Below are 27235 nucleotides of genomic sequence, written 5' to 3' on the forward strand. Positions count from 1 at the left end.
ATGTAATGGCATAGTGAGAGACCTTCTTACATATATGATACTCTCTGCATTCAGTACGTTCATGTTGCCGTTATGTGCACCCTTCCACCTTCCCGTCACCACCCGTCTTCAGACTCTTCAGCTTCATTTCATCAGCCAATCAGTCTCAGCAGAGTCATTAGCCACCATAATCAGTGTCTGGTCTGCACGTTATAACACCAATCCTTGCTTCATTCACTAGTCTCTCCAGGTTGAATTACACCATGAAGTACAAAGCAGACCCAAGTAAAACTAAACCGACAGTTTCTTGAGCACCAGAATTTGAACCAGTCAACACCAAACCTGACCAGGTTAGTTTTTCTGAGACTGTGCATGTAAAGAACAAATCACACCTTAAAACAGATGTGGGATCTGTAAATGGTGCACAGAAGCACCTGATGTTGAAGTCATTTGGTAGGTAAAGTACAGGCCACCTGCAACAATTTGAAATTCACAGTAGTTTGCAGTTTCAGCCTGAGTGGAGTTCAGACATCTGTTGAACAACACTGCCCCCAAGTGACGAAAGCAAGTAGAGCAGCAAGAACATCAACAGATATTTTAGATCTTTGAGTGATAATGTAACTTTAGGTTATTTAAGATGTTTAATTGTGGCTGAGTGTAGTGAGCAGAATAAAATCACTAAGAAATGTACATCTGAACCTACACACACCAGTTTGACAGTGCTCACGACAGCAGCATGCTCTGCATTAAATGACAAACAGAACAATCTGCACTGCTCTATTCAACATGCTCTCCAACAGCACTTCTGCCCTGTGGAATGAGTGGTCAAGGAAACAGCACTGCAGTCAGTCAACAAACTTTATTTTTTCCACATCAACAGGAGATCAGAATTCAATACAGTGGAATGCATGCCTGTTCAATACTCCTCTCCCTCATCATCCTCCTCTCCCAGACTATCAGTACCAACCTCCTCATAATCCTTCTCCAGAGCTGCCATATCCTCTCTGGCCTCAGAGAACTCTCCCTCCTCCATCCCCTCACCCACATACCAGTGAACAAAGGCACGCTTAGCGTACATCAGGTCAAACTTGTGGTCAAGGCGAGCCCAGGCCTCTGCAATAGCAGTGGTGTTGCTCAGCATGCACACGGCCCTCTGGACCTTGGCCAGGTCTCCACCAGGAACGACAGTGGGCGGCTGGTAGTTGATGCCGACCTTGAAACCAGTGGGGCACCAGTCCACAAACTGGATGGTGCGCTTGGTCTTGATGGCGGCAATGGCAGCATTCACATCTTTGGGCACCACATCACCACGGAACAGCAGGCAACAAGCCATGTACTTGCCGTGGCGAGGGTCGCATTTAACCATCTGATTGGCTGGCTCGAAGCAGGCGTTGGTGATTTGAGCCACTGAGAGCTGCTCATGGTAAGCCTTCTCAGCAGAGATGACAGGGGAATAGGTGGCAAGAGGGAAGTGGATACGGGGATATGGCACCAAGTTGGTCTGGAACTCTGTCAGATCAACATTGAGGGCACCATCGAAACGAAGGGACGCAGTGATGGAGGACACAATCTGACTGATCAGCCTGTTCAGGTTGGTGTAAGTGGGACGCTCGATGTCGAGGTTCCTGCGGCAGATATCGTAGATGGCCTCGTTGTCCACCATGAAGGCGCAGTCAGAGTGCTCCAGGGTGGTGTGGGTGGTCAGGATGGAGTTGTAGGGCTCCACCACAGCGGTGGACACCTGTGGAGCTGGGTAGATGGAGAACTCCAGCTTGGACTTCTTGCCGTAGTCCACAGACAGACGCTCCATCAGCAGGGAGGTGAAACCAGAGCCGGTGCCACCTCCGAAGCTGTGGAAAACCAGGAAGCCCTGAAGGCCAGTGCACTGGTCAGCCTGAGGACAGAGAGGGAGAGACAACCATCACATGTCAGACACAGTTCTGTCTTTTTGTCTCATATTCTGGAGCAAAATCTGCTCTGACTGTACTCACCAGTTTGCGGATCCTGTCCAGCACCACGTCAATGAGCTCTTTGCCGATGGTGTAGTGTCCACGGGCGTAGTTGTTGGCAGCATCCTCCTTCCCAGTGATCAGCTGCTCGGGGTGGAACAGCTGGCGGTAGGTCCCAGTGCGCACCTCATCTGAGGAGACAGGTTGGATCAGAAATGACTTGAGGGTTTGACTTTTTGAAATCAAAGGCAACTATCTATCTATATTTAATGAGAGTTTACCGATCACAGTGGGCTCCAGGTCCACAAAAACAGCTCTGGGGACGTGCTTTCCAGCTCCAGTCTCACTGAAGAAGGTGTTGAAGGAATCGTCTCCTCCTCCAATGGTCTTGTCACTGGGCATCTGTCCGTCCGGCTGGATCCCATGTTCCAGGCAGTAAAGCTCCCAGCAGGCATTGCCAATCTGGACACCAGCCTGACCAACGTGCACTGAGATACACTCACGCTGTGAAAGTTAAAGGGATTATAAAAATACACTCAGCTGGATGAAAAGTGTTCTTTATTAGTTCTCGTCGCATCTGCAACCAACTCAATTTAACGCTGAAGGCAACTCATCACATGCTGAGAACGTCTCGGGGGGGGGGGGGGGGGGGGGCTCTTTTGTAAAGAACCAGATTATCATGACTGAGGTCACCTGATGACACAGGCCCATTCATTTACCAGCTGAGCTGAAAACCCTTTAGAAATAAAGTGATCACACAGAGGCTTATTCAGACATACAGATCAAAAATGTTCCATCAAAGTTCTGCGGTGGAACAACAAACACAGCTGAAAGGTTAGATAAAGATTTTCAGACAAAGCAGCAGGCCTACACAACAGGAGAGATTCAGTATAAAGGCCCAGATGGCTTTAAGTGAATAGGCTGGTTTGAAAAGCCTGTGGCTGCAGTTTCATTAAGGCCAGGCCGCTTCAGACAGAGGAATGTTTCAGGCTGAAAGCACAGTGACCTTCGCCAACTGGGTCGATGCGCAGACACGCAAACCGGAAACTGGCAGTGAACTTCAGTTTGGGCTGTGCCCTGTTGAGTTAACTCACACTAAACGACCCATTAATGGAAGTTTAGTGACTAGTCATTCACGTCAAACGTTTTTTAAACAAAGCCAAAATGTGGACAGATAATGCCGTTTCTTAAAGTTGATAACTGTTATATTAAACTGAGCTGCCGCGTAATGACACACTTCAGACTTTTGAATTTACTTAAATCAACAAGAAAAGGGAAGAAAAAAATATATTTTCATGCTCACCATGTTTCCTGAAGCTGTGAAGTCTGTCGAAGTTGAGATTAAGAAGAGGAAGAGACTAAGTTAGCTCTTACAAGTCGGCCTTAATGGGTCCTCTGTAAGAAGTAACTGACGAGCTCAGCCGGGCGGGGCTTTTTATATTCTCTGACCGGCCGGAAACGTGCTTCTAAATCTAATTGGCTCTGGGGATCACATGGGGGGATTCCCATTGGTTGAATTGAACTGCCATATTCCACAATGAAATGCCACGAGCCCTGCAGGAAAGAGGGGCAATCGCACGTCGCACGTGCGTGTCATCAACGGACAGATTGAGCCAAACAGGAAGTGGATGCTTTTTAGAGAAATTTCACTCTTTTGTTTTGTGTCACCTCGATCAGTACATATCTTCACAGATCCTGTAAATACTTCCTTTTTCATATAGCTCCGTCTCTCTTTCTGCTGCTTTATACTTCAGTTCTTCTAAGGCTTTCGCTGTATTGTTACTAAGGTAACCATTTAAATTTGCAACATTTACTTGCAACAGATTATTTGTACATTGTGGTATTGCTACTTTTCCTTAAATGACTTATCTGGGTACTTCGTCCACCACTCATACTCCAGTCCTTCACTTGAATAAGAACACCAACACAGTAAAACTACTCACACCTAAAGTCCTGTACACACTGCAAAATGTACTTAAAGTATCTAAAGTAAAATTTCATTTCCACTGTCTAGCACCACCAGAGGTCCCCATTTACTGACAAGTATGAACCTAAATGTTGACAGCAGATATTTAACAGTGGCTTAGAATATAATGCGAGCAGAGTAACTGTCCGTCTGTGACAAAGCAGTAGATTTCTTAGTTCCCTAAGAACAAGTGTTCGAGGAAACAGTATTGCAGTCAATGAACAAACTTTATTTTTCACATCAGTAGAGGCACAGATCAGAGATCAATAGAAGGGAACAGCTGTTCAATATTCTTCTCCTCCATCCTCCTCTCCCAGACTATCAACTCCAACCTCCTCATCAGTGTTACTCCATCCCAGTTGAAATGAAACCACGCCCACTTCCATATGACAATGTGCGTTCCCATGGAAACCCCATATGAGAAGCAGAACATAGCAGGTAAATATGAGTAACCAACAGAGAGAATTATGATAACAAATGGAGAAATAGAATAAGTCAATCATCCCGCATATTTGTTTCCATGTAATTAGGACACTTATTACACTATTAGGCTGAGGAATGCACAGTCAGCTTCAGTCTGTTATAAAATTGATGGCAAATTCTCCACAGGATGACTGAAAAAGTTAAGAAAATAGATCCTAATTCAAACATAGAAGATGTTGTCGAAAAACACAGAGGCTGATGTCAGGCGGTCAGTCAGAGCTGCAGTGGTACACTACTACTTCATGTGGTGGCAGGCTTTCATGGAGCTTCAAGGATTGTTGATTGTCAAGTCAGACAGAGGCTTTTTATCACTGGTGTGTTTCTTTTTTAATTTGATCTTCTTAATTTATTCTAATATAATCAAAAAAAAAAAGAAGAAGAAGAAAAGAATCAAAGAGAAGAATCAAGCAGGCAACCCTACATTCAAATAAATATGCTTTAAAATATTCCAATTCTAAGTACTTCTCATCTTTGGGGGATGTATCTCTTTTATTTTTAAGAATATACATATTGCTCCAAATAAATGGTAATATGTTTACTGCACAAATAATCCCCCATATTGAATCCATATTGACATGTATGTGTGGCAGTTAACTGGCTCCCTTTAATCTGAATATGTCAGAAAATGAGTTGTAATTCAATTTCATAAGAAACGGTGGACCAGCCTAAAACAACACATGGAAAGCATCGAGCAGGTGTCTCAAATGACAAGTCCTCACAGTTGTTTGTTCCAGATTTATTTACAGTCCATAAACCATTTAAACAACTTTTTACAATGACAGACATGATACATGTAGGACACAAACGCAGCATTACATGTCTTAATACAAATGCAAGGTATTATGCTTGTGTATATTCTTCAGGACTCTTCCAAGTTAAATTTACTTAGTGGGCCTACTCCTCTCCCTCCTCCTCTCCCTCACCCTCAATGGAGTCGACTCCAACCTCCTCATAATCCTTCTCCAGAGCTGCCATATCCTCTCTGGCCTCAGAGAACTCTCCCTCCTCCATCCCCTCACCCACATACCAGTGAACAAAGGCACGCTTAGCGTACATCAGGTCAAACTTGTGGTCAAGGCGAGCCCAGGCCTCTGCAATAGCAGTGGTGTTGCTCAGCATGCACACGGCCCTCTGGACCTTGGCCAGGTCTCCACCAGGAACGACAGTGGGCGGCTGGTAGTTGATGCCGACCTTAAAACCAGTGGGGCACCAGTCCACAAACTGGATGGAGCGCTTGGTCTTGATGGTGGCAATGGCAGCATTCACATCTTTGGGCACCACATCACCACGATACAGCAGGCAACAAGCCATGTACTTGCCGTGGCGAGGGTCGCATTTCACCATCTGATTGGCTGGCTCGAAGCAGGCGTTGGTGATTTCTGACACGGAGAGCTGCTCATGGTAAGCCTTCTCAGCAGAGATGACGGGGGCATAGGTGGCCAGAGGGAAGTGGATACGGGGATATGGCACCAAGTTGGTCTGGAACTCTGTCAGATCAACATTGAGGGCACCATCGAAACGAAGGGACGCAGTGATGGAGGACACAATCTGACTGATCAGCCTGTTCAGGTTGGTGTAAGTGGGACGCTCGATGTCGAGGTTCCTGCGGCAGATATCGTAGATGGCCTCATTGTCCACCATGAAGGCGCAGTCAGAGTGCTCCAGGGTGGTGTGGGTGGTCAGGATGGAGTTGTAGGGCTCCACCACAGCGGTGGACACCTGTGGAGCTGGGTAGATGGAGAACTCCAGCTTGGACTTCTTGCCGTAGTCCACAGACAGACGCTCCATCAGCAGGGAGGTGAAGCCAGAGCCGGTGCCACCTCCGAAGCTGTGGAAAACCAGGAAGCCCTGAAGGCCAGTGCACTGGTCAGCCTGAGGACAGAGAGGGAGAGACAACCATCACGTCAGACACAGTTCTGTCTTTTCGTCTCATATTCTGGAGCAAAATCTGCTCTGACTGTACTCACCAGTTTGCGGATCCTGTCCAGCACCAGGTCGATGATCTCTTTGCCGATGGTGTAGTGTCCACGGGCGTAGTTGTTGGCAGCATCCTCCTTCCCAGTGATCAGCTGCTCGGGGTGGAACAGCTGGCGGTAGGTCCCAGTGCGCACCTCATCTGAGGAGACAGGTTGGATCAGAAATGACTTGAGGGTTTGACTTTTTGAAATCAAAAGCAACTATCTATCTATGTTTAATGAGAGTTTACCGATCACAGTGGGCTCCAGGTCCACAAAAACAGCTCTGGGGACGTGCTTTCCAGCTCCAGTCTCACTGAAGAAGGTGTTGAAGGAATCATCTCCTCCTCCGAGAGTCTTATCACTGGGCATCTGTCCGTCTGGCTGGATCCCATGTTCCAGGCAGTAAAGCTCCCAGCAGGCATTGCCAATCTGGACACCAGCCTGACCCACGTGGATGGAGATACACTCACGCTGTGGTGCAGAGAGGAAAGATTTGGATGATGGAACTTTAAAAACCTGAAGCTTTCTGCACATTTTGCAACATATCCATGAAACGAAACACTTTTCACACCAACTGCTTTCACTGCTGAAACACATGCATCTGACTGAGCAACTCTTCAGTCTATTTCCTATGAAAACTTGTGACTCAGGTTCAGTTTCTCCTGTGTTTTGCAGGAACTGATGCCTTTTCTGCTGCACCATGAAACCTTGTCTCCTGCGTACAGGATTACTGTTGGGAGACGGGATTATGTAGGTCAGACATGTTGTGGTGTGCCGTCTCTTTAATAAACACATTCACGTCCTCCTCTGGGAACAGAAGTCTCCCATGAAATTCCTCATTTGTTTACAGTAAATATCAAATAGAGATATTTGCGGTGGCTTCCTTCAGAAGACAGTGGGATGTATAATTTCATGTAAAACCATCTTCTGAGTGTGATGCACTAAATTAGATTCATTTAAAGCCGCAAAAATGGTTTTAAATCAGGGTGGCAAACTGGTGACAACATCAGTGTGAAGCTAGGGGTCAAACTGAGCTCATGTAGTGATGTGGGAGGAGGATGAGGTGGTGCACAAATGCATTAGGCCACATTTCTATAAAGGATGAAAATCTATAAAGGATGAAAATCTACCATAGTAATGCAATATAAATGCAACATAAAGACATAATCACGCTGCGGTGAACAGAAGAGAGGGTAACATCACAGAAATATCATATGCTCTACCTATTTTGTCCCCCCCTCCCTGAGACTTTCCAACAATAACTCTGGAAAACAAGGCTTTAAAATATTACTCACCATGACGGCTTGTCGATATTATGCAATGTAACAAGACAAGCTGGAGTGTTTGTGTCCGAGGTCTGCGGTGTCTGACACTGATCTGCTGATGCACCACTCTGCCTCCTGAGGAGGACGGCTGGAGTGCGCACATTAAAAACTCCTCCTCCGTCTGCCGCAGTAACCGTTTCTCATCCAGAGCCAGAACCACCAAGACACTGAAAGTGAGACAGGAGGACCGTGACTTTGACCCCAGAACCTCACCGGGAAGATATGTTGAAGAAGCCAGGGGTCCAGGGCTGTACTGTCCTCTGTCCAAATTACAGGAGCTTGAAATTGTCCACATGATTATCCTGCACATCTGAGACCAGCAGGTACTCAGTCCACCGCGCTGGATGTTGATTTCACAAGACATTTGAATATGAATCCAGAACATGCAGTTACATTCTAGCAAGCCTGAAAAAATGGTGTTTTCACCTAAGTGTAACTTCAGCTTCTACTTGAACTGTGATGTTGACGTTACCTTTTATTTGAAAATCAGACATTTTATTTGGACAGGCAGGATAATGAGTCGACCCAGAACAAACCCTGATGCTGAATACACCCCGAAGACAGATTTTGAGGGTGACTTAGGAAGCAAACAGTCAGAGAGAGACTGTCCTATCAGATTAGATGTTGTGTCTCTGCACAGGACAGATGCTGGTGTGTCCTGCGATGGTGTGATGGCAGAATACTGCAGCTGGAATCATACCCGAAATAGCTCAGGTCTGTGCCAACCAGACCCTCCTTGATTGTCTCAAGAAATTGTTTTAAAGCCCCAGTTTTGATCCTCTAAAGCACAGGCATCAAACTCATTCCACAAAGGGCCGAGTGGCTGAAGGTTTTCTTTCCAACCCAGCAGCACCACACCAGACTTGACTCATTTCATCAGCTGATCTCAGTCTTCAGACAGCTGATTGGTCAGACTGCGTGCTCTTGATTGTTTGGAGGAAGAACCTGCAGCCACACGGCCCTTTGTGGGATGAGTTTGATATGCCTCCTCTAAAGAAAGCAAGGGGAGGCTGGCGTTCATGTTCGAGTGGCAGACACCTCTCATGTCTCATTTTGTGCATGTGGATCATACTGATGCATGAAGCTCCAGAAATCCTACATGATAAAATGCTTTTGTGTCTTGATCTTAAATAAGCTGCCGTTACTGTTGAAAGGGTTAGTCGTGACTTGTTAATGCAGTCTCACATTCACACATTTGTTTAGAGATATTGCTTTCCGAGCATTTCTGAATAACCCCCTGATAAATGTTAATATAGTTTCAGCCCCCAGAGTTGAAGCCCAGGCCTGCCCAAGTAGGCACAAGCCCAAATTTCAGGTCTATATCAAGTACAAAACAAACATCGCAAGGATTTCAAAGCAGAACGTGCACACTGTGTGTACTGTATGTTGACATGTGATGTATGTTTATTGATGTAGAGCAATGTGTCAAACTAAATCTACAGTTTCCTGATTGGATTACATGAACTGGTTCAGGACTCAGAATTCAGATTTGAACACTCATTCCAGGCTTCACATACTACATTTTTTAAAAACAAAGAAAAAAGTAAAGGTTAGATTAACAACACTGACAACTTCATCTGTTTCAGGAACTTTATTTTGAACATCACCAAACTGAAATGTGAGACAAACATTTTGGAATGCCTTTCAGAGAAAATTTAAAGCAGTTGTTTCCTGTTTAAATCATGCTTTGTCCCTTTTAAGATGCCTCTTCCTCACCTTTGAAAGACTCCAACTGACATCCAACCCAAAAACCTGGTCACACCCTCTCTGAACATTTTATTCTTAACAGCAGAGCTGGAAATTAATAAACATTTCTTTTTGGAATGTATTTTAAGAATGCATTGAATCAATTATTTCCTGTTGAACTAATACCTTATGTCACTTTAATACTCCTCTCCTTCCTCCTCTCCCTCACCCTCAATGGAGTCGACTCCAACTTCCTCATAATCCTTCTCCAGAGCTGCCATATCCTCTCTGGCCTCAGAGAACTCTCCCTCCTCCATCCCCTCACCCACATACCAGTGAACAAAGGCACGCTTAGCGTACATCAGGTCAAACTTGTGGTCAAGGCGAGCCCAGGCCTCTGCAATAGCAGTGGTGTTGCTCAGCATGCACACGGCCCTCTGGACCTTGGCCAGGTCTCCACCAGGAACGACAGTGGGCGGCTGGTAGTTGATGCCGACCTTGAAACCAGTGGGGCACCAGTCCACAAACTGGATGGAGCGCTTGGTCTTGATGGTGGCAATGGCAGCATTCACATCTTTGGGCACCACATCACCACGATACAGCAGGCAACAAGCCATGTACTTGCCGTGGCGAGGGTCGCATTTCACCATCTGATTGGCTGGCTCGAAGCAGGCGTTGGTGATTTCTGACACGGAGAGCTGCTCATGGTAAGCCTTCTCAGCAGAGATGACGGGGGCATAGGTGGCAAGAGGGAAGTGGATACGGGGATATGGCACCAAGTTGGTCTGAAACTCTGTCAGATCAACATTGAGGGCACCATCGAAACGAAGGGACGCAGTGATGGAGGACACAATCTGACCAATTAACCTGTTCAGGTTGGTGTAAGTGGGACGCTCGATGTCGAGGTTCCTGCGGCAGATATCGTAGATGGCCTCGTTGTCCACCATGAAGGCGCAGTCAGAGTGCTCCAGGGTGGTGTGGGTGGTCAGGATGGAGTTGTAGGGCTCCACCACAGCGGTGGACACCTGTGGAGCTGGGTAGATGGAGAACTCCAGCTTGGACTTCTTGCCGTAGTCCACAGACAGACGCTCCATCAGCAGGGAGGTGAAGCCAGAGCCGGTGCCACCTCCGAAGCTGTGGAAAACCAGGAAGCCCTGAAGGCCAGTGCACTGGTCAGCCTGAGGACAGAGAGGGAGAGACAACCATCACATGTCAGACACAGTTCTGTCTTTTCGTCTCATATTCTGGAGCAAAATCTGCTCTGACTGTACTCACCAGTTTGCGGATCCTGTCCAGCACCAGGTCGATGATCTCTTTGCCGATGGTGTAGTGTCCACGGGCGTAGTTGTTGGCAGCATCCTCCTTCCCAGTGATCAGCTGCTCAGGGTGGAACAGCTGGCGGTAGGTCCCAGTGCGCACCTCATCTGAGGAGACAGGTTGGATCAGAAATGACTTGAGGGTTTGACTTTTTGAAATCAAAGGCAACTATCTATCTATATTTAATGAGAGTTTACCGATCACAGTGGGCTCCAGGTCCACAAAAACAGCTCTGGGGACGTGCTTTCCAGCTCCAGTCTCACTGAAAAAGGTGTTGAAGGAATCATCTCCTCCTCCAATGGTCTTGTCACTGGGCATCTGTCCGTCCGGCTGGATCCCATGTTCCAGGCAGTAAAGCTCCCAGCAGGCATTGCCTATCTGGACACCAGCCTGACCAACGTGGATGGAGATACACTCACGCTGTGGGGAAAAAAATAAAAAATAAAGTGAGGTTATTTAGGTGTTATTAAGACATGTCACACTATAAAACACAATTCATATGTGGGTTTTGAAACTTAAAATGTGTTACTTCAATTTCATATTTATACTGGATGAGGAAGAGGGCCTAAGTACATTTTAATTTTATACTACTCTAAATACATATAAAGTCTAAAAATATTGGCTGATAATATAAATTAAACAGCTCTTGGGTTGTTTTCGTCTTAGTGCTCACAGAAATCTAATGTGATCAGCAACCAATCAAAGACAGTCTCAGAACTGCATTGTGTCTGCAACTGCGTTGCTATGCGACAAGCCTTCACTCTCTCAAGCAACAGATGACGTTTGTTGAAAAAGAAGTGAGAACGCGCACAGACTGAGAAGTTCCGCGCGCTCAGAAAATGTCTCCTCTGAACCCGCGTCAGAGCGGCAGCCATCAGCGGACGGAGCAGTGTCCATCACTGCCATGAATTTTTAATGCCTCGCGCCATGCTGACAGCGCCTCTCACCCCCCACGGATTGGGTTTCTCTGGGTGTGGGACATCTGCGGACGTGTAACGTAATGCGCATCCTCCCTCCCAGTCAACTTAACACCGATTTAACGTTACAGGGCAGCGCTGTCAGGAGCTGCTGACCGGAGCTCAGTCACACCGACGGAGAGGATGAAACAGCGCGCAGTCGGCGGTTGGACCAAAGCCTTTTCATTCTGTCTGCAATCTGTTGAAAACCTCTTTTGTCTCAGTCTGTCCGCCACTTCACGGGTCCACCCAAGACTGCCAGAACATCCCCTCACACCAAACCCCACAGCAAAACATTCAAATGTAACATTTACGACTAAAACGACTAAAGTTATATTGTAATCCCTCAAATTCTCATTCCCACATTTCCATGAATGCTCACGCGTCGTCCTCCTCCTCCTCCTCATCATCATCATCATCCCCACAACTCGCGTCCATAAAAAGTTGAAGCAAGTTGTAAACCTCTTTGAGAAGAGAAGTTCTTACCATGTTGTTGTGTTGTAGTCGTGGCAGAGGGTTGCAGAAGCTCCTTGACAGAGAGTCTTACAACTCGACAGTTATGGGGTCGATGTAAGAGAAAATGGCGCACATGAGGATGGACAGTGGTATATATGCAAGTGCAGCACTGGCGCCGGTGACTGCTGAGTTGCTATTGGTCAATCACCTGTCAATTTGAGGTTTTAAACTGTCTATGGCTTTCTATTGGACGAGCGGCTCTCGCGCTACAAGGACCGCCTCTCAGACCCCACCCGATCCCGTCATCTTCTCATTGTGCTGCGAGCATGGCGCCTCTTATTGTGAGGAAAATGCTGCGTAATTTTCAGCATGCTGGTACCAGACAGGCCCAGTCTGCCACACAACCATTAAACTTCTGAAACCAAACAGAATAACAAAAAAGAAGACATTTCAAAAGAACTGAAGAGAGAGAATCAAAATTGATTCTTTCTTTTGTCATAGTTGGCCTCATACATAATAACACTGATGTGTGATCACCTGCCAATACAAAATCAATTAGGCAATCAGTCAACTCATTTTCCCCCAATTTTTGGCACAAATTTGGCTGAATTTCCAACTCATGGATGCTTCTACATTGCAGAGTTATACAAATCTTCCACTGACATGCTGGTATCGTGATATTCTGCCTGGAAACAACATAAAGAAACAATTGTCAGTCATTTGAACATTATTTCCAGGTAAATTCTGTTACATTAGTTACATTTTTGGCTCATCTTTGCTCTGACCATGTTTCATCTCTTGCATGTGATACATGTTATATTTAATGTAGTTTGTATATATATATATATAAAAAAAAGACTTTTTTCATGATGGCTGTGGGTTTTAATGACTATTAGGGCACTTGATTTTATTTCAAATCATCAGATTTTATTTTCTGTCTATCCAAGATAAAAGAGGTCAAGCTGCCCAGTCATAGATGAGGGACATGTCGGCTGCAGAGAGCCGCAGATGCCCAACCCCCAGCACTCCTCCCAAGATTTAACCGTTGCTAGGAAATGAATAATGGAGTTGCCTGGATACAGCCTGGTAGCCACATAGACCGCCTTTATCTGGTGGTCACGTGACCCGGCTTAAATGGCAGCATTAACGGACTGCAGTGCAGCTGCCTCTGTGGGGGGACGTGAGGCGCCTCAGGCACCTCTTTTTCCAAAATCTTCCACCCTGATGCCCTGCGTCTGTGAGGAAGTGCATTTGCCACCTACAGCTGCAAGTGTCCTTCTCTTCTAAAACTTAAAACTTGACTTAAAAAACATAAACTGCCATGTCAGGCAGGATGATGGGGTGTGGCCTCTGCGGCACAAGATGGAGGCCATCAATGTGGGTCAGCTCTTTTGTTCAGGCAATTCATCAGTGCAGTTGCTGTTTGCATAACAGTCCGTTCTCTGTGGAGACGGTAATGCTACCGGATGTGCTCAGCGTTTCTGTTGGCGTCTCTCTTAAAAATTCAACTTTCAATGAGAAAGACCATAAATTGTTCTTCAGTGGGCCTAAAGACCACCCCAGCAAACTAACAGGCAGTTAAATTACTTGGTTGCTATCAACAAAGCAAACTCCATGACAACAGTTGTCCCAGAGGAGGAAACGATAACTCGCTGATGGGAAGCTGATCACAGATCAGAGGGACCTGCAGCCACAGTCACAGTGAAATCAGGAAATAATTGGTGAATCATTTTGGACGCTATCAAAATCAACAATATATGACATCTGGCTGTCCTTTTGTAGCCAATGACGTTGCGTTTTCCCCCAGTGTTTCTGGCCTCTGATGCTCTTCAATCATTGGTCCAGCTGATCAGGTTCACTCATTTTAAATCTCGACTGCATTTGAAAGATTGCCCTGACGAGTCTAAGTGTATTCCCTTGGTTGAAAATCGTTGTCTTCACATGTGTTGCTGTGTCTCCTCCTCTTGCTCATTTGCCTCTTTTATCTTTGATTCTGTTCGTTGATAATGTGCTATTTCCTTTTCCTGTACACATGTTCACCTTCTCTTTCCTTACTCTTTCTCTATTTTTCTTCTGTGTCCATTTCCCCCTGCCGTTATACTTACATAGTGCAATACTTGCTCATCAACTGTCACATTAAGAAATGGCTTAATGTATGTGTGTGTTTGTATCTCTGTGTCCATGCTCTGGGATTTAGTCACAACTCACTATGTTTCATTTATGATGTGTTTCTTTTTGATTTGTTCAGCCAAAACGGCCACAGGCCACGTGGACCTCCAGAGCAATATTCACGTGAGCTCTTGCAGCATCACACCACTCAAATAGAATATGCAAATATTAAAATATTTCATTGTCTTCAGTCATTAATTAAATAACAGTATCACAATCTTCTGCTTTTATCTGACTGCATCTGCATTAAAACAGCCATCACGCGGACGCTGATCTGAAAATATGATGGAAAATACTCTTCATAACTCTGGTGGGTATCATAGTCTCTCATTGCAGGATGCAGTGCAGTCATGAAGGACCACTCCCATCTCTCTAGCATTCCCATCCTCCCTCTCTCCTCTTGGTGTGCAGCTGCTCAGACCCTCCCTGTCTCACAGCTGCTGCGGAGGAGGAGGCAGAGGAGGAGGAGGAGGAAGGGGAGTGGAGTGGAGAATGTTCTCTCAAGAAGTCCTGGCTGGGAGCCATGGCTGCTTCCTGCCCTTCTCTTTCATCTCCTGCAGTTCATATTGGGTACAGCAGCGCAAAAAGCTGGTTGTAAATTACACATCACTTCTCTGCTGAATAAATGATGATGACGGTGGTGGGTGTTCTGACAAAAAGCATAGTGTTGGTACTGCATTGAGGACTTGATTTTCCCCTGGCTTGCAGTAAACTTGGAGAGTACTGATTGTCTGACTGTGATTGATGGTTGCCATTGGTTGTCTTTCCCTGCAGGATTCAAGGCAGCTTGAAGGGCACAGGATTCAATGATGCAACTGCAGGAGCCACAGTGAAAAAGGACCTCAGCCGGTGCACATAACAGATGCCTTAGCACAACCATTATGTCACTTAAAATGCAATTCAGGCAATTTCAGTTCCTCAATCAAGACAGAACGAGAGGCAGCACAGCCCGACCCCAGTCAGGCTGAACAGCAGAGGCACACAGAGACAGGCAGACATGCAGCCACGTGATCGGCCCACTGAATGACATCATTGCAGAGAATCTGGGACAAAGAGGGTGGAGAGCTGGAGAGCTGGCATGCCGGGTGGATACCAGGCCTCAGTGGCAATATGGACACCCGGCTGATATCAGCTCGAGTGAGATGGAGGCATCTTGTGCAGCAGAAGCATTCAGCCATTTTGCATCATTTACAATGCATCAGATGCATCACGCTCCTGCAAAGAAAGGCCACATATTTTTATAGACAGAGAATTTACTTCTATATACCTGGATATGGCTGTTAGAAGCAGGGTGGTTTTATATTGATTTGCAGTTAGCCACGCCTAAATAATAGATGCATGCAGTCTTTTCTCATTCCTCTGCATGCATAATACATATCCTTTGTTTGAACTAGCCCTTTATTTAATCAGCATGACATCTGATTTCTGGAGAGAGAATTTCAGTCTTGGAAATTAGATTGCAACAAGGCTCAAAGAAAGAAAAAACACACAGTATTCACCTTCTTAATTACTTCAAAAATAAAACAATTCAGTCATGTTCGTCTCTGCAAAGCGCTGCAAGAGCAGTTTTAACAATGATCATTTTGTTCAAATTTGAACGCAAAATGCAGACTAGTGTGGTTTAAACAGCATGACCAAACGGTGGTAGTAAAAGCTTTTTTTCCCTCAGTGCACAGGAGCTAATCCCCGGCCCTGCGTATATAAATCCGATAGCGCCGCCCTCCCATTCAGCAGTTGTTGCATCGACCCCGTTGGGTACAACACGCGACGCAAACACACCGTTTTTAGAAGCCTTTTTGGGCACATTTTCTCTTTCTCTTCTCCCTCTTTCAACCTCAAACGAAGACAATGGTAAGTGCATATTCCATCTTTAGTGCGTCTTGGCGGTTTTGTGTTGGAGTAATGAAGGTTAACAGCAGCCGGTGGTTCACACGGCGTCGTGCAGGGTTTCCAGATCCGGTTTGATAAGAAGACGCGTTTCTGCGCGTGTTACAGCCGTTACTTTAACACTGGCTGTGGCTAAATGAAAGGATGGGAGTGAAGAGCGCGGTGTTGCTGGTGAAACGCAGATTGGTCTGCAGCAGTGGCTCGATGTGATTGTCATTGTGTGGAGATGAGAACAATGCACTGACTGGCGCTACTCAGGCTGCAGCAGCAGACAAGCAGGGGGACAAATCCGTGTTCCTCTCAAACAGCTGCAGAATTTATCCTCTTTTTTTGTGTTTTGATCAAATTTAACGTGCCAATACGCTAAAATCTGACACCTTGCAAATGCACAGCCCTGTTCTCAGGCAGGGAGGGGCTGATTGGGTGGGGATGGATGACGCCGTTAGATTGCGGCTATCATTTTTAATTCATAGGTTACAGCAGTAAATGTTTTTAATTTCGCTATGTAAACAAAAACATGGGTGCTTTTTTAATAAAAAAAAAAAAAACGAAAAAAACAACACTGCATTACATATAAAGGATTTATCTAAATAAACACATCTCAATTGATTTGATCTTGATATATAATTTAATATGGATTATATGCAGATTTCTGTGATATCAATTGTCACAGCAGTGATGGGGGGGGGGGAGTGGGGGTTCCCAAGCATCCACTGTGATTTTTGCATCCTCAAGGCACTACAGCAAGTGGAATATTCCAGACTGCCGATGTGCACCCGCAGGGGAATTTGCATTCGTGCTTATGCTTGCAGAAGAGGGAGGGGGATGTGGGATGAAAAGACGAGAGGACAAAAAAGACTGGAGTTAAGACGAGAACAGCCTCCTGCCTCAGCGGGGGCTGCTCTCAGGCATTTCTGTCTCCTGCTGATTGTGGTGCAGGGAGGTGCCTCCTGCTGCATTGCTTGTTCATCTCAGGCAGGGGGAGCACCTGAATGTCCCCAGTTTCAAGATGCTTTTATAGTACAGTTGTTGTGGGTGATTTTGTGCAAAAGCCAGCTGTGTCTGTAAACAAATGTGACATTCAGACTGAATGAACACAGGTAAATGACCCCCCTGTTTTTTCTTTCCACAGCGTGAGTGTATCTCCATCCACGTTGGTCAGGCTGGTGTCCAGATTGGCAATGCCTGCTGGGAGCTTTACTGCCTGGAACATGGGATCCAGCCAGACGGACAGATGCCCAGTGATAAGACTCTCGGTGGAGGAGATGATTCCTTCAACACCTTCTTCAGTGAGACTGGAGCTGGAAAGCACGTCCCCAGAGCTGTTTTTGTGGACCTGGAGCCCACTGTGATCGGTAAACTCTCATTAAACATAGATAGATAGTTGCCTTTGATTTCAAAAAGTCAAACCCTCAAGTCATTTGTGATCCAACCTGTCTCCTCAGATGAGGTGCGCACTGGGACCTACCGCCAGCTGTTCCACCCTGAGCAGCTGATCACTGGGAAGGAGGATGCTGCCAACAACTACGCCCGTGGACACTACACCATCGGCAAAGAGATCATCGACCTGGTGCTGGACAGGATCCGCAAACTGGTGAGTACAGTCAGAGCAGATTTTGCTCCAGAATATGAGACGAAAAGACAGAACTGTGTCTGACATGTGATGGTTGTCTCTCCCTCTCTGTCCTCAGGCTGACCAGTGCACTGGCCTTCAGGGCTTCCTGGTTTTCCACAGCTTCGGAGGTGGCACCGGCTCTGGCTTTACCTCCCTGCTGATGGAGCGTCTGTCTGTGGACTACGGCAAGAAGTCCAAGCTGGAGTTCTCCATCTACCCTGCTCCACAGGTGTCCACCGCTGTGGTGGAGCCCTACAACTCCATCCTGACCACCCACACCACCCTGGAGCACTCTGACTGCGCCTTCATGGTGGACAACGAGGCCATCTACGATATCTGCCGCAGGAACCTCGACATCGAGCGTCCCACTTACACCAACCTGAACAGGCTGATCAGTCAGATTGTGTCCTCCATCACTGCGTCCCTTCGTTTCGATGGTGCCCTCAATGTTGATCTGACAGAGTTCCAGACCAACTTGGTGCCATATCCCCGTATCCACTTCCCTCTTGCCACCTATGCCCCCGTCATCTCCGCTGAGAAGGCTTACCATGAGCAGCTCTCAGTGGCTGAGATCACCAACGCCTGCTTCGAGCCAGCCAATCAGATGGTGAAATGCGACCCTCGCCACGGCAAGTACATGGCTTGCTGCCTGCTGTTCCGTGGTGATGTGGTGCCCAAAGATGTGAATGCTGCCATTGCCACCATCAAGACCAAGCGCACCATCCAGTTTGTGGACTGGTGCCCCACTGGTTTCAAGGTCGGCATCAACTACCAGCCGCCCACTGTCGTTCCTGGTGGAGACCTGGCCAAGGTCCAGAGGGCCGTGTGCATGCTGAGCAACACCACTGCTATTGCAGAGGCCTGGGCTCGCCTTGACCACAAGTTTGACCTGATGTACGCTAAGCGTGCCTTTGTTCACTGGTATGTGGGTGAGGGGATGGAGGAGGGAGAGTTCTCTGAGGCCAGAGAGGATATGGCAGCTCTGGAGAAGGATTATGAGGAGGTTGGAGTCGACTCCATTGAGGGTGAGGGAGAGGAGGAAGGAGAGGAGTATTAAATGGCATTAAGGCATCAGTTGAACAGGAAAGAATCGATTGCAATGTGTTCCTGAATGCATTCCAAACAGAAACGTCCATCTATTACCAGTTTGGCTCTGTTCTAAATAAAATTCCTGTGACATGTGAATTTGTTTGTCTTGTTATTAATTCAGCCTAAATATATATTGAGTAAATAATCTTTAAAGATGCTGAAAATCATGAATTTAAGCTATCTGAAGATATCTGAGACTTACAACACAGAATATAAATAAATAAACTATTTGTCATATATACAGGGAAAAGATATTAGTAAAGGCTAATTGAAGTTAGCATGTTAAAGCTATAGGCACTCGAGCAGTCCAGCGGTTGCTGTTTCCTGATTTATGCATCAGTATGGACTGAGCAACATTAGATGCTATTATCTCAGCTGAATTCTGAAGCTATATGGCTCATAAATCATAACATGATTTTCTAGGGATTATTTTGAATAAAATGTCTGACTATCTTAAGCCTACAGAGCATTTTTAATTAATTTCACATCCTGGAGGGATGGAAGGAATCTCATTGGTTGTTTTATAGCACATGCACAAGTCCAATCCAATCAAATTGCTATGGGTCTGTCTCATCTTCACCGTTATTGTTGCTGCTTCTTCATTTAGAAAAATATGAATCACAGTAAAACAACACAACACAATGTTTTTAGCAAAGTTTATTGGAAAAAACATTCAAATTCAGTTTTGTCCAAATGAAAGCACACACTTTTAAAACCAAACTTGCTTTAAGTAGGTACAAAAGATCAGAGCATGTCTAAGGTATAATTTCAAGAATTTTTTGATTGAACCCAAATATGACACACTCACAGATTTGTCATTTAGAAAATATGTTTAAAAAAAGTATAAAAAGACCTCCCAGGTGCTTGTAACTTGCATATCATCAGTTGCTTGGTTTTGCATTTGGTTGTGTAAGGCTGGCGATGGTTCACACCGGCCTGTCCTGCAGCAGAGGACAGTCGTCCACAGCTCCACGTCTCTTCAGGAGACTCCAGAACATTGAGGCTGCCGAGCAGCTGTGAGCCCGGCCGGGCTGAGGGCCCGAAGACACAATCATGTCTTCCTTCAGAGGCCGGTAGGACTTAAAGCGCCTGTTGAGCAAAACATGAAATTCAGACAGGTTGTTTAAATTAGATGTGCTTTAGAGATAAGGCCCGTCATGTTCCATATCTTTGCTATTTTCCATAAAATCACATGAAAAGAAAACCAGCTGTTTGACTTCCCTGCTCTGCTTGTAGCTCTCAGGCCATTCTTTCCTATATAAGCTTATATAGTAATACAATACAGCGTCCAAACTTTTGGGATCATGGTTGTAAATGAAATTGTGTAAACTTCAATAAAATAAGTATATCCACAAAGTCAGTTCTTACTTGTAAGAATATGCCACTACTCCCACAGCCAGAACAAATACCAGGACACCCAACACTGCGGCGACAGTGCCAGGAGAGGACAGACCTGAACCTGAAACAAAGGCCACATTGTGAGGAAGCAGAATAAAGCAGAAATGTGCTCTATTGTTGAGTCAAACAATCAAACCTCTGCACTGCTGTATGGTGGTTATGTCACGTACCCATGTCGACGTTGACTTTGGCACTGGCGGCGGCTAAGCTGACGTCATTGGCCATTGACACGTTGATGCAGTAGACACCAGAGTCATTGAAGAAGTGACGCAGCACCAGCTGGCACTCTTTGGAGGGCTCCACCATGTTGCACGCTGTCTCAATCGGCCTCAAGCACTCTGCATCCAGGATCACGCTGCACACCTCTTTGGGAAGGCTGGAGAACAAAGACGCTCCAGTGAGTCAAACAATAAAACGCTTAGAGGAAACAAAATTCTGGATTATTTGATGAAGTGCAGGAGCATTCACCTGCCCTGGCAGGTAACGGTGACGTCCAAAACATTTCTGTCCATTTCAGGTGTTGCCATCACAGCGTTGTCCATTTGCACGATCTCCACTTTCTCAATGCCCTCTGAAGACAAAGAGGGGGGGACGTTCACTGACAGTCACCTCAGAGGGTTTCATGTGGATGAATGCAGCACTGACGAAAGCTAACTCACCAAACACTTCAATGCCAGTGCAGAAGGAGCCGTAACGGTATATGACACAGTCGTCATCGGAGGGTTTATCGTCAGCATCCCTCTTAGGGACCACGACCATGGTAGCTCGGCCGGTGAGTGTCAGTGTTCGCTTCGTATCTGATGAGGACAAACAGCAGCGGGAGGACGTTATCTCCTTTAATTCATGTTGGTAGAAGTAAATGCAATGTCCAAAGTATCATATTTATGTTCAGTGGTGGAATGCAGCTAAGTACATTAACTCGAGTACTGCCCTTCAGTACAAATTCAAGGTACTTGTACTTACTGGAGTATCTCCATTGTATGCAACCTTATACTTCTATTCCATCTTAAAGGCAGATACTATTTAGTGTTACGGATCTGAATACTTCTTCCATCACTGATGTTGGCTCAGTGTGCATTCTCACACTGGGGATGGTGCTTTTCATAGATCCATAAATAAATCAAATGAAGTAAGAATAATTGAGCTGTGCTCTTTCAGCCTGCAGGCAAATCAGAATTCAAACGATGAAGCACGAGAGAGCAATTCATTCTGAACTTGCTCTGCTTGTTTCACACAAAGGCAGAGCTTCTTTACATCACATTTACATTTTAGGAAATTGGCTCCTATCTGGTTCATCTGGCAGTCGCTCAGCTGGCTTTCACTGTTCATTGGAGAGGGGATCTTGTCGTAAAAGTATACTCTAACTATGTGCAAACAGCTACTCAAAAAGCTGACCTGCTCCAAGGCCGGCCGGAGCTTCGCTCTCAGCGGGCAGGTGGTGGTTGACAATAGAAGGGGTGTTGGCGACTGTAGGTGCTTCCTGTCCAGGCTGAGCGTTGGAGGCAGTGGAGGCCTCGTCCTCAGTGTTGTCCTCCTCTGTGTCCGAAGGAACCATGTTGACATTCAGACCAGTTGCCTTGGTGGAAACCAGTAAGGGGACAGCAGATGCCAGTGCAGGAGCTTTTACTACACACAGGGAAGATGGTTGGCTGGTTAGCTTAGCTTTGGATAAATACTGGAAAGAGGGGCCAACAGCTCACCTGGCTCTAACCAAAAGGTGTACTTAAGCACAGTGGTGCTTTGGGCTAAATGCTAAAATTAGCATGCTAACCATGTTTGAATGACAAGTGTGAATGTACAAAAGCTAAGCAGGTATGTTGTTTACCATATTTCAAATTTAGCATGTTAGCATGCTAACCTAATTAGCGCTTAACACAAACTCCCACCAACACCTCTAACAGCACGTTTTTCCAGACACACAACAGACATGTAAAAGTTGGGTTAAGTGCTGGAACTTCAGCCTATGTTTCTGACCTGTGGTGCCCTGGTCAGAAGGTGGGCCAGGGGTCTTGGTTGGAGTATCAACCGGTGGGTCGCAGGCCTTATCTGGGATGACGGCCTGGATCACCACCTGAGGCTTGAATGAGCCTGAGCTGATGTAGGTGTGAGTGACGGTGAGCTCTCTGGATATGAGGGCTCCACTCTCATCCCCAAAGTCCCAGTTGAAGGTGATGTCTGCGTTACTGAGGTACTCGCTGGGATCGTGGAGGGTGATGGTGAAGGCGATCGCCCTGTTCTGGATGAAGCGCATGTCTCCGGCCATGATGTCGTTCACTTGGTCCAGAGAGACGGCGAAGGGGATTTGATCTGAGGAGGACACCGGTGTCATCAATAACAGGCCACAGCTGGAGTTTAGAGCTAATAGTACAATAATAAATACTCACTGGGAGGACTGGGACAAGAGAGGGTATTATGATGTTTAATCTTTCATGTTTTTTTTACCAGCTCCTTTATTTCAGCCTTCCACTGTGAGATTCATTGTGTAATTTAAAAAGATTAGTGCCGAATAATTCAGCACAGTGACGTGTGTTTTCCTTTTCACTAACATTAATATACTCTTTTCTTTTTTATTGATCTGGCTGCTTATAGGTGATTTCAGTCACTTGGTTTGTAACATCTGCAACTGTAGATGAAAAATAGCCTGTTAGTTCCCTTCAGAGTATTTTTTTTAATGTGCTCTGTCCCTGTTAGATAAACCAATAGATAAAATCAATTAGTTTTGTCATCTGCAGACAACAATTGTTATGTCTCATCTAATTCTTCTAGCAAAACACCCTTAATTCTTTTTATTCTTTTATGTCTCCTGGCATCAGAAAGCAGACCTACAGTAAAATTAAAGGTGTAAAATATAATAGATTTAGCTTCATATACCGCCTGCCATTGAATCCATTCACAGTTGACTGTAAGTCTCTTAAACCTGCAATAACTGATTTCTTTGGCCACTTGGGGGCAGCAGAATCCAGCTGTGAACACTGACTTCTGAATATCTGATCCCTGTGCACTGTGTCGGTGTTGGTGGATTGCAGTGATTATATTTGGGGTGTTGGTCAGAGCACTGCACAGCTCCATGTGTTCAATAGTGCAGTTGCACACTTCTGCCACAAGAGGGCACCTGTGCAACAATCTCCAGCCTTTCCAAAGCTGACATAGCATCACCTTTAAAGCTGATTGAATTTGTCAGCAAACAGTTGTTTTTTTTGTTTTTTGTTTTTTGGTCTCTACCAACTCTCAACTAAAATATTTGACTCTTTAGCTGCTAAATGTTCCACCATGTTCAGAACCAGCTGGCGTCTCACTGTGCGTGTCTGCTGTTTGGTGCTGAGCAGGTGGTGTACGGTGGAGTTTTGAGTGTATGTGGAAACAGCTGCTGCCTGCTGCAGCTGAAAAAGGACACCATGAAAGCTGTGAGAGTGAACCAGGACAGCTGCTTTCTTAACAAGTGAAACAGAAGGTGCAGCCCCCTCCTCTCTGTACAGGCTCCTACTCACCAGTGATGGAGAACTGAGTGGAGGCATATCCCAGAGGAATGAACTTCTCCTTGCTCCTGTAGTGGTAGATGACAATGTCCATGGTGTAGGAGCCCAGCGGGATCTCATCTGTACCGATGGTCAGGGAGGAGGAGGGGCCATCTGCCACCTGCCAGTACTGACCTGCCAAACGAGCATCCAGAGTCTGCAGTGAGTCCATCTGTGACGCCCTCTGCTGCCTTCACTCACACATCCATCAACTATCTCCATCCAGCCCGTCTCATCACACCACCCAGAAAGCAGTCATCACAAGCATACTTTGACTTTTTGTACTTAATTTAAAGTATGTTTGACATATACTTTTAAAAACTGTACTTCTAAATAGAGAGCTACTTGAATGTATTCAAAATGCAATGCAATACTTAAAGTAGTATTTCAAAGTACTTATTAAAAAGTGACTAAATTACATTTAGTAGTGATAAAGAATACTTATTTTCAAGTCCTGTCTTACTATTAGCATGCTTAATTAAAGTGTACTTTAATTTCACTTCATTTGAAGTATATTTAAGTATATTTCCAGCACATTGATGATATGATACGAATGTACTGCACGTGTTTTTTGAATGCTCATGAATCCTGATTTTCACTGGTGTACTTCCGTACACTTAAAGTTTGTAAAAAGGTGGTTTGTAAAGTATCACTGAAGCCTCGTGTCTTCCTGTCAAGTCACCCGAATCCCACAGCTGAAAGTCCTGCATTGTTTGCTTTAAGGATTTTTTGACATGTGGGACAAATGATGTGACATAATCTGATCATATGATTCCTTCATAATCCCTCCTGGGTCACATTTCAGTGGTGGCATGCGCCATAAGAAACTCTGCAACCCCCAGAAAAGACATAATTCAGGAGCATGTGATGAGAGTCGACGGCTCCGCTCACCCCACGTCTTCCACACAAACACGTAGTTCGGCTTCTTGTCCTTCTTAACTGGTGTCCCATCAGGGAAAAGGGCCTCCCAGTCTGTGTTCTGAGTTGGGTACACTGGTTCAGACTTGTGGTACTTTGTTCCTGTAGCAGGAGAAAGAGCGCTGTGACTGTCAGAGGCAACATGCTAGCATTTGCTAATTAGCACTAAACACAAAGTGCAGCTGAGGCTGATGGGACTGCTGTTGGCTTTGCAGGCACTTTGTTCAAAATCAAAGAATTAGACAGATTATTTGACCTGATAATAATAGAAGTGAACCAAACTTCATGTCAATCCATGCAGTAGCTGCCATCCCAACCATGCTGCTAAAACAGTGTGTATTGTGTGGGGTGTGTGTGCAGAGTATATCACCGTTGAGTTAATGTGTGTGTGTACGTGGTGTGTTACCATTGACGATGCAGTCTTCAGCCCAAACAACGTCTCCATCAGGCTGCACCTTCTGGTTGTGTGGGAACTCCAAGTCGATGGTGAAGGTGACTTTGGCTCCGGTCAGCGTCGGTGAATCGTTCCCCACGTTGAAACTCACTCTTCCACCTGGACAAAGAAGACACGAACCCTCTGAGCAATCGACACATCAATGATCGTCTCGACCCAGAGGTTTAACAAGCTTAAATAAACCTTGTACTTTACAAAATCACCATGAACTTTGACCTTTGTTGCATGTCAATTCAATCTCCCCTTATTTCCTGTGACTATCTGAATGAGTGCCCCCCAAAATACTACTAAAAGACTCATAAAATCAGGAAGCATGAGCGTTTAAGAACCATCATCTGTCATTATTCCAACAATATTCCAGCAGATGTACCTTTCCAGGAGTCTTTGTATCGGGGGTCTCCATCTTTCCAGATTGGGTACATCTTAGTGTTCCATGACGGGTAGCGAGTGAAACGGTTTTTGGGCTCTGAAATATCAAACATGAACACATTATGTTGAAAAGAGAATGCAAACACATGAGCACCATGGCCTTTAATGGTGTGCTTGACATTAGCCTTCAATCCAGAGCACAGCAGGTCAGCTGAACATGCAAAAATATGCAATTCAACATATACGGACAAAAAAGATTCCAGCGAAAAAGATAAAAATAAAGGAATATTTACTGGAGTTTAAACTGAGTGTTTTCTTTATGGACCTTCATCATGCTTTCTGAGAAACTTCCTTAGAATTACATACCCATGAAACAAAGAGTGAATCCATGAGCACAATCACATCTGCTCGTCTGTTTCACAGCTGACAAAACTTCAAAATTCATTTATTTGATGTACTTATATGTAGTTTTATGTCACACAGTGAAAGGTGGCCACCAAGGCTCAAACCAGGGTGTTTATAAATCTCCCGTCCCTTCAATCCCTCTCATGTGACGCTCAGCTGGGCATATGCAGGCTCCTGTGTGTGTGTGTGTGTGTGTGTGTGTGTGTGTGTGTGTGTGTGTGTGTGTGTGTGTGTGTGTGCGTGCGTGCGTGCGTGATTAACAATGCCACAGAGCTGAATTTGGATTAAACATACCAGCAGACAACAAATCTGATTATAAGCTGAATCAGACTCTTGAATTTAATCATGAATTCAGTGTGTGTGTGTGTGTGTGTGTGTGTGTGTGTGTGTGTGTGTTTGTGTCAGATGGATCGCTCTGCTGCTCTGCTTGAACTTGATGGTGAAAGTTGATCTGCAGGATGAAAGATTTTGCACAAGCAGCTGAAAAAAATGAGCCACTGTACATGTCTAATGTATTTAAAGGACACTTTTTTCATGTCTCTGTCCATGCACATATGGACACGTGAGTAATGTTATAAGACAGACTTTAAGCAATAAACTTATTCTTTAACTTACGACTGAAAGGATTAAGATAAATAACGCTTTTCTTTAAGAAGGTCACATTCTGTGTCACATACGTTCATGCATGGCTGAGTCAAGAGGCCGTGGGAAAAAATCTGGACTTCTTGACATTTTCAGTAACAAGTTACTTTATACTACAGATGCGGTACAGGTACACAGAAACACACAGGTTTGTTTAAAATGATCTCCAATACAACAGTAAAATACTACTTACACATTAATGCAACAGTAATAATAATGCATTAATATCACATCTAATGCTGGAACATTCACATTCACAGTACTTTTACTTTTGATGCTTTAGCTTCATTTCTGTAATAAAACTTCGATATGTAACATTTTGAACACGGGATTTACTTGGAATGGAGTATTTCTATATTGCAGTACTTCTACCTTCACTAAATGATCTGAATACTTGCTCCACGGCTGTTAGAAGGAGTCCTAACTCTGATTACTGATGTTTTGCGTCTTTCAGTCTGTGAGGCTCCTAAAGACTCCTTATATCTGACCTGACTGTGAAACACTTTGTCAGCATGAATCCTGACAGAAGATGTCTGAACTGGAATCAAACCCTCGACCTGAAATCCATCGTAAAAATGAGTTTTCTGTACTTACTTGCTGCAGTGTGTGAAGCTACAGCCAGCAACAGCAGCAGAACGACAGACGTCCTCATTGTCAGCCCACCTGCTCTTTACGAAATATCCCTTTTGTGAGCGGCAA

The 27235-nt window shown here is 45.3% G+C and overlaps 5 protein-coding genes across 6 annotated transcripts; 1 reads left to right on the forward strand and 4 right to left on the reverse strand.

Annotated features, from left to right (window-relative positions):
- Positions 1-820: 820 nt before the first annotated feature.
- Positions 821-3338, reverse strand: LOC139335483 (tubulin alpha-1C chain-like). The gene is made up of 4 exons (XM_070969107.1): positions 3232-3338; positions 2210-2432; positions 1971-2119; positions 821-1873 (listed from the first exon to the last, which is right to left on the reverse strand). Exons 1-4 carry the CDS (start codon positions 3232-3234, stop codon positions 896-898), a joined length of 1353 nt encoding a protein of 450 aa, XP_070825208.1. The 5' UTR covers positions 3235-3338; the 3' UTR covers positions 821-895.
- A 766-nt stretch (positions 3339-4104) lies between these two features.
- On the reverse strand, positions 4105-12213 carry LOC139335783 (tubulin alpha chain). 2 transcript variants are annotated; one of them, XM_070969574.1, is made up of 4 exons: positions 7631-7737; positions 6584-6806; positions 6345-6493; positions 4105-6249 (listed from the first exon to the last, which is right to left on the reverse strand). In XM_070969574.1, the coding sequence occupies exons 1-4, from the start codon at positions 7631-7633 to the stop codon at positions 5272-5274; spliced, it is 1353 nt and encodes a 450-aa protein (XP_070825675.1). In that variant the 5' UTR covers positions 7634-7737; the 3' UTR covers positions 4105-5271. The 2 variants fall into 2 exon arrangements, with proteins under 2 accessions (XP_070825675.1, XP_070825673.1); XM_070969572.1 differs by lacking the exon at positions 7631-7737 and adding an exon at positions 12106-12213 and having other exon boundaries at positions 4111-6249.
- Positions 9237-12213, reverse strand: LOC139335782 (tubulin alpha chain-like). The gene is made up of 4 exons (XM_070969571.1): positions 12106-12213; positions 10861-11083; positions 10622-10770; positions 9237-10524 (listed from the first exon to the last, which is right to left on the reverse strand). The coding sequence occupies exons 1-4, from the start codon at positions 12106-12108 to the stop codon at positions 9544-9546; spliced, it is 1356 nt and encodes a 451-aa protein (XP_070825672.1). The 5' UTR covers positions 12109-12213; the 3' UTR covers positions 9237-9543.
- A 3760-nt stretch (positions 12214-15973) lies between these two features.
- LOC139334921 (tubulin alpha-1B chain-like) lies at positions 15974-18931 on the forward strand. The gene is made up of 4 exons (XM_070968203.1): positions 15974-16095; positions 17264-17486; positions 17577-17725; positions 17823-18931. Exons 1-4 carry the CDS (start codon positions 16093-16095, stop codon positions 18801-18803), a joined length of 1356 nt encoding a protein of 451 aa, XP_070824304.1. The 5' UTR covers positions 15974-16092; the 3' UTR covers positions 18804-18931.
- Positions 18932-19477: 546 nt separating this feature from the next.
- On the reverse strand, positions 19478-27220 carry pmelb (premelanosome protein b). The gene is made up of 12 exons (XM_070968201.1): positions 27131-27220; positions 25491-25586; positions 25073-25219; positions 24640-24768; positions 23722-23883; positions 22208-22540; positions 21629-21859; positions 20893-21030; positions 20702-20804; positions 20404-20609; positions 20204-20294; positions 19478-19924 (listed from the first exon to the last, which is right to left on the reverse strand). Exons 1-12 carry the CDS (start codon positions 27186-27188, stop codon positions 19762-19764), a joined length of 1857 nt encoding a protein of 618 aa, XP_070824302.1. The 5' UTR covers positions 27189-27220; the 3' UTR covers positions 19478-19761.
- Between the last annotated feature and the right edge of the window lie 15 nt (positions 27221-27235).

Source organism: Chaetodon trifascialis, chromosome 8 (assembly GCF_039877785.1).
Source record: "Chaetodon trifascialis isolate fChaTrf1 chromosome 8, fChaTrf1.hap1, whole genome shotgun sequence".
NCBI lineage: Eukaryota > Metazoa > Chordata > Actinopteri > Chaetodontiformes > Chaetodontidae > Chaetodon > Chaetodon trifascialis.

Bases quoted from the DNA above. Each gene is read 5' to 3' on its own strand.
- LOC139335483 (XM_070969107.1), bottom strand. The intron at 2,120-2,209 runs GTAAACTCTCAT...CTGTCTCCTCAG, and splicing joins CCTGGAGCCCACTGTGATCG to ATGAGGTGCGCACTGGGACC. The intron at 1,874-1,970 runs GTGAGTACAGTC...CTCTGTCCTCAG, and splicing joins TGGACAGGATCCGCAAACTG to GCTGACCAGTGCACTGGCCT.
- LOC139335783 (XM_070969574.1), bottom strand. The intron at 6,494-6,583 runs GTAAACTCTCAT...CTGTCTCCTCAG, and splicing joins CCTGGAGCCCACTGTGATCG to ATGAGGTGCGCACTGGGACC. The intron at 6,250-6,344 runs GTGAGTACAGTC...CTCTGTCCTCAG, and splicing joins TGGACAGGATCCGCAAACTG to GCTGACCAGTGCACTGGCCT.
- LOC139335782 (XM_070969571.1), bottom strand. The intron at 10,771-10,860 runs GTAAACTCTCAT...CTGTCTCCTCAG, and splicing joins CCTGGAGCCCACTGTGATCG to ATGAGGTGCGCACTGGGACC. The intron at 10,525-10,621 runs GTGAGTACAGTC...CTCTGTCCTCAG, and splicing joins TGGACAGGATCCGCAAACTG to GCTGACCAGTGCACTGGCCT.
- LOC139334921 (XM_070968203.1), top strand. The intron at 17,487-17,576 runs GTAAACTCTCAT...CTGTCTCCTCAG, and splicing joins CCTGGAGCCCACTGTGATCG to ATGAGGTGCGCACTGGGACC. The intron at 17,726-17,822 runs GTGAGTACAGTC...CTCTGTCCTCAG, and splicing joins TGGACAGGATCCGCAAACTG to GCTGACCAGTGCACTGGCCT.
- pmelb (XM_070968201.1), bottom strand. From the start codon at position 27,188: ATGAGGACGTCTGTCGTTCTGCTGCTGTTGCTGGCTGTAGCTTCACAC. The intron at 25,220-25,490 runs GTACATCTGCTG...TTCTTTGTCCAG, and splicing joins ATACAAAGACTCCTGGAAAG to GTGGAAGAGTGAGTTTCAAC. The intron at 21,031-21,628 runs GTCAGCTTTTTG...TGTCCTCATCAG, and splicing joins TCCGGCCGGCCTTGGAGCAG to ATACGAAGCGAACACTGACA.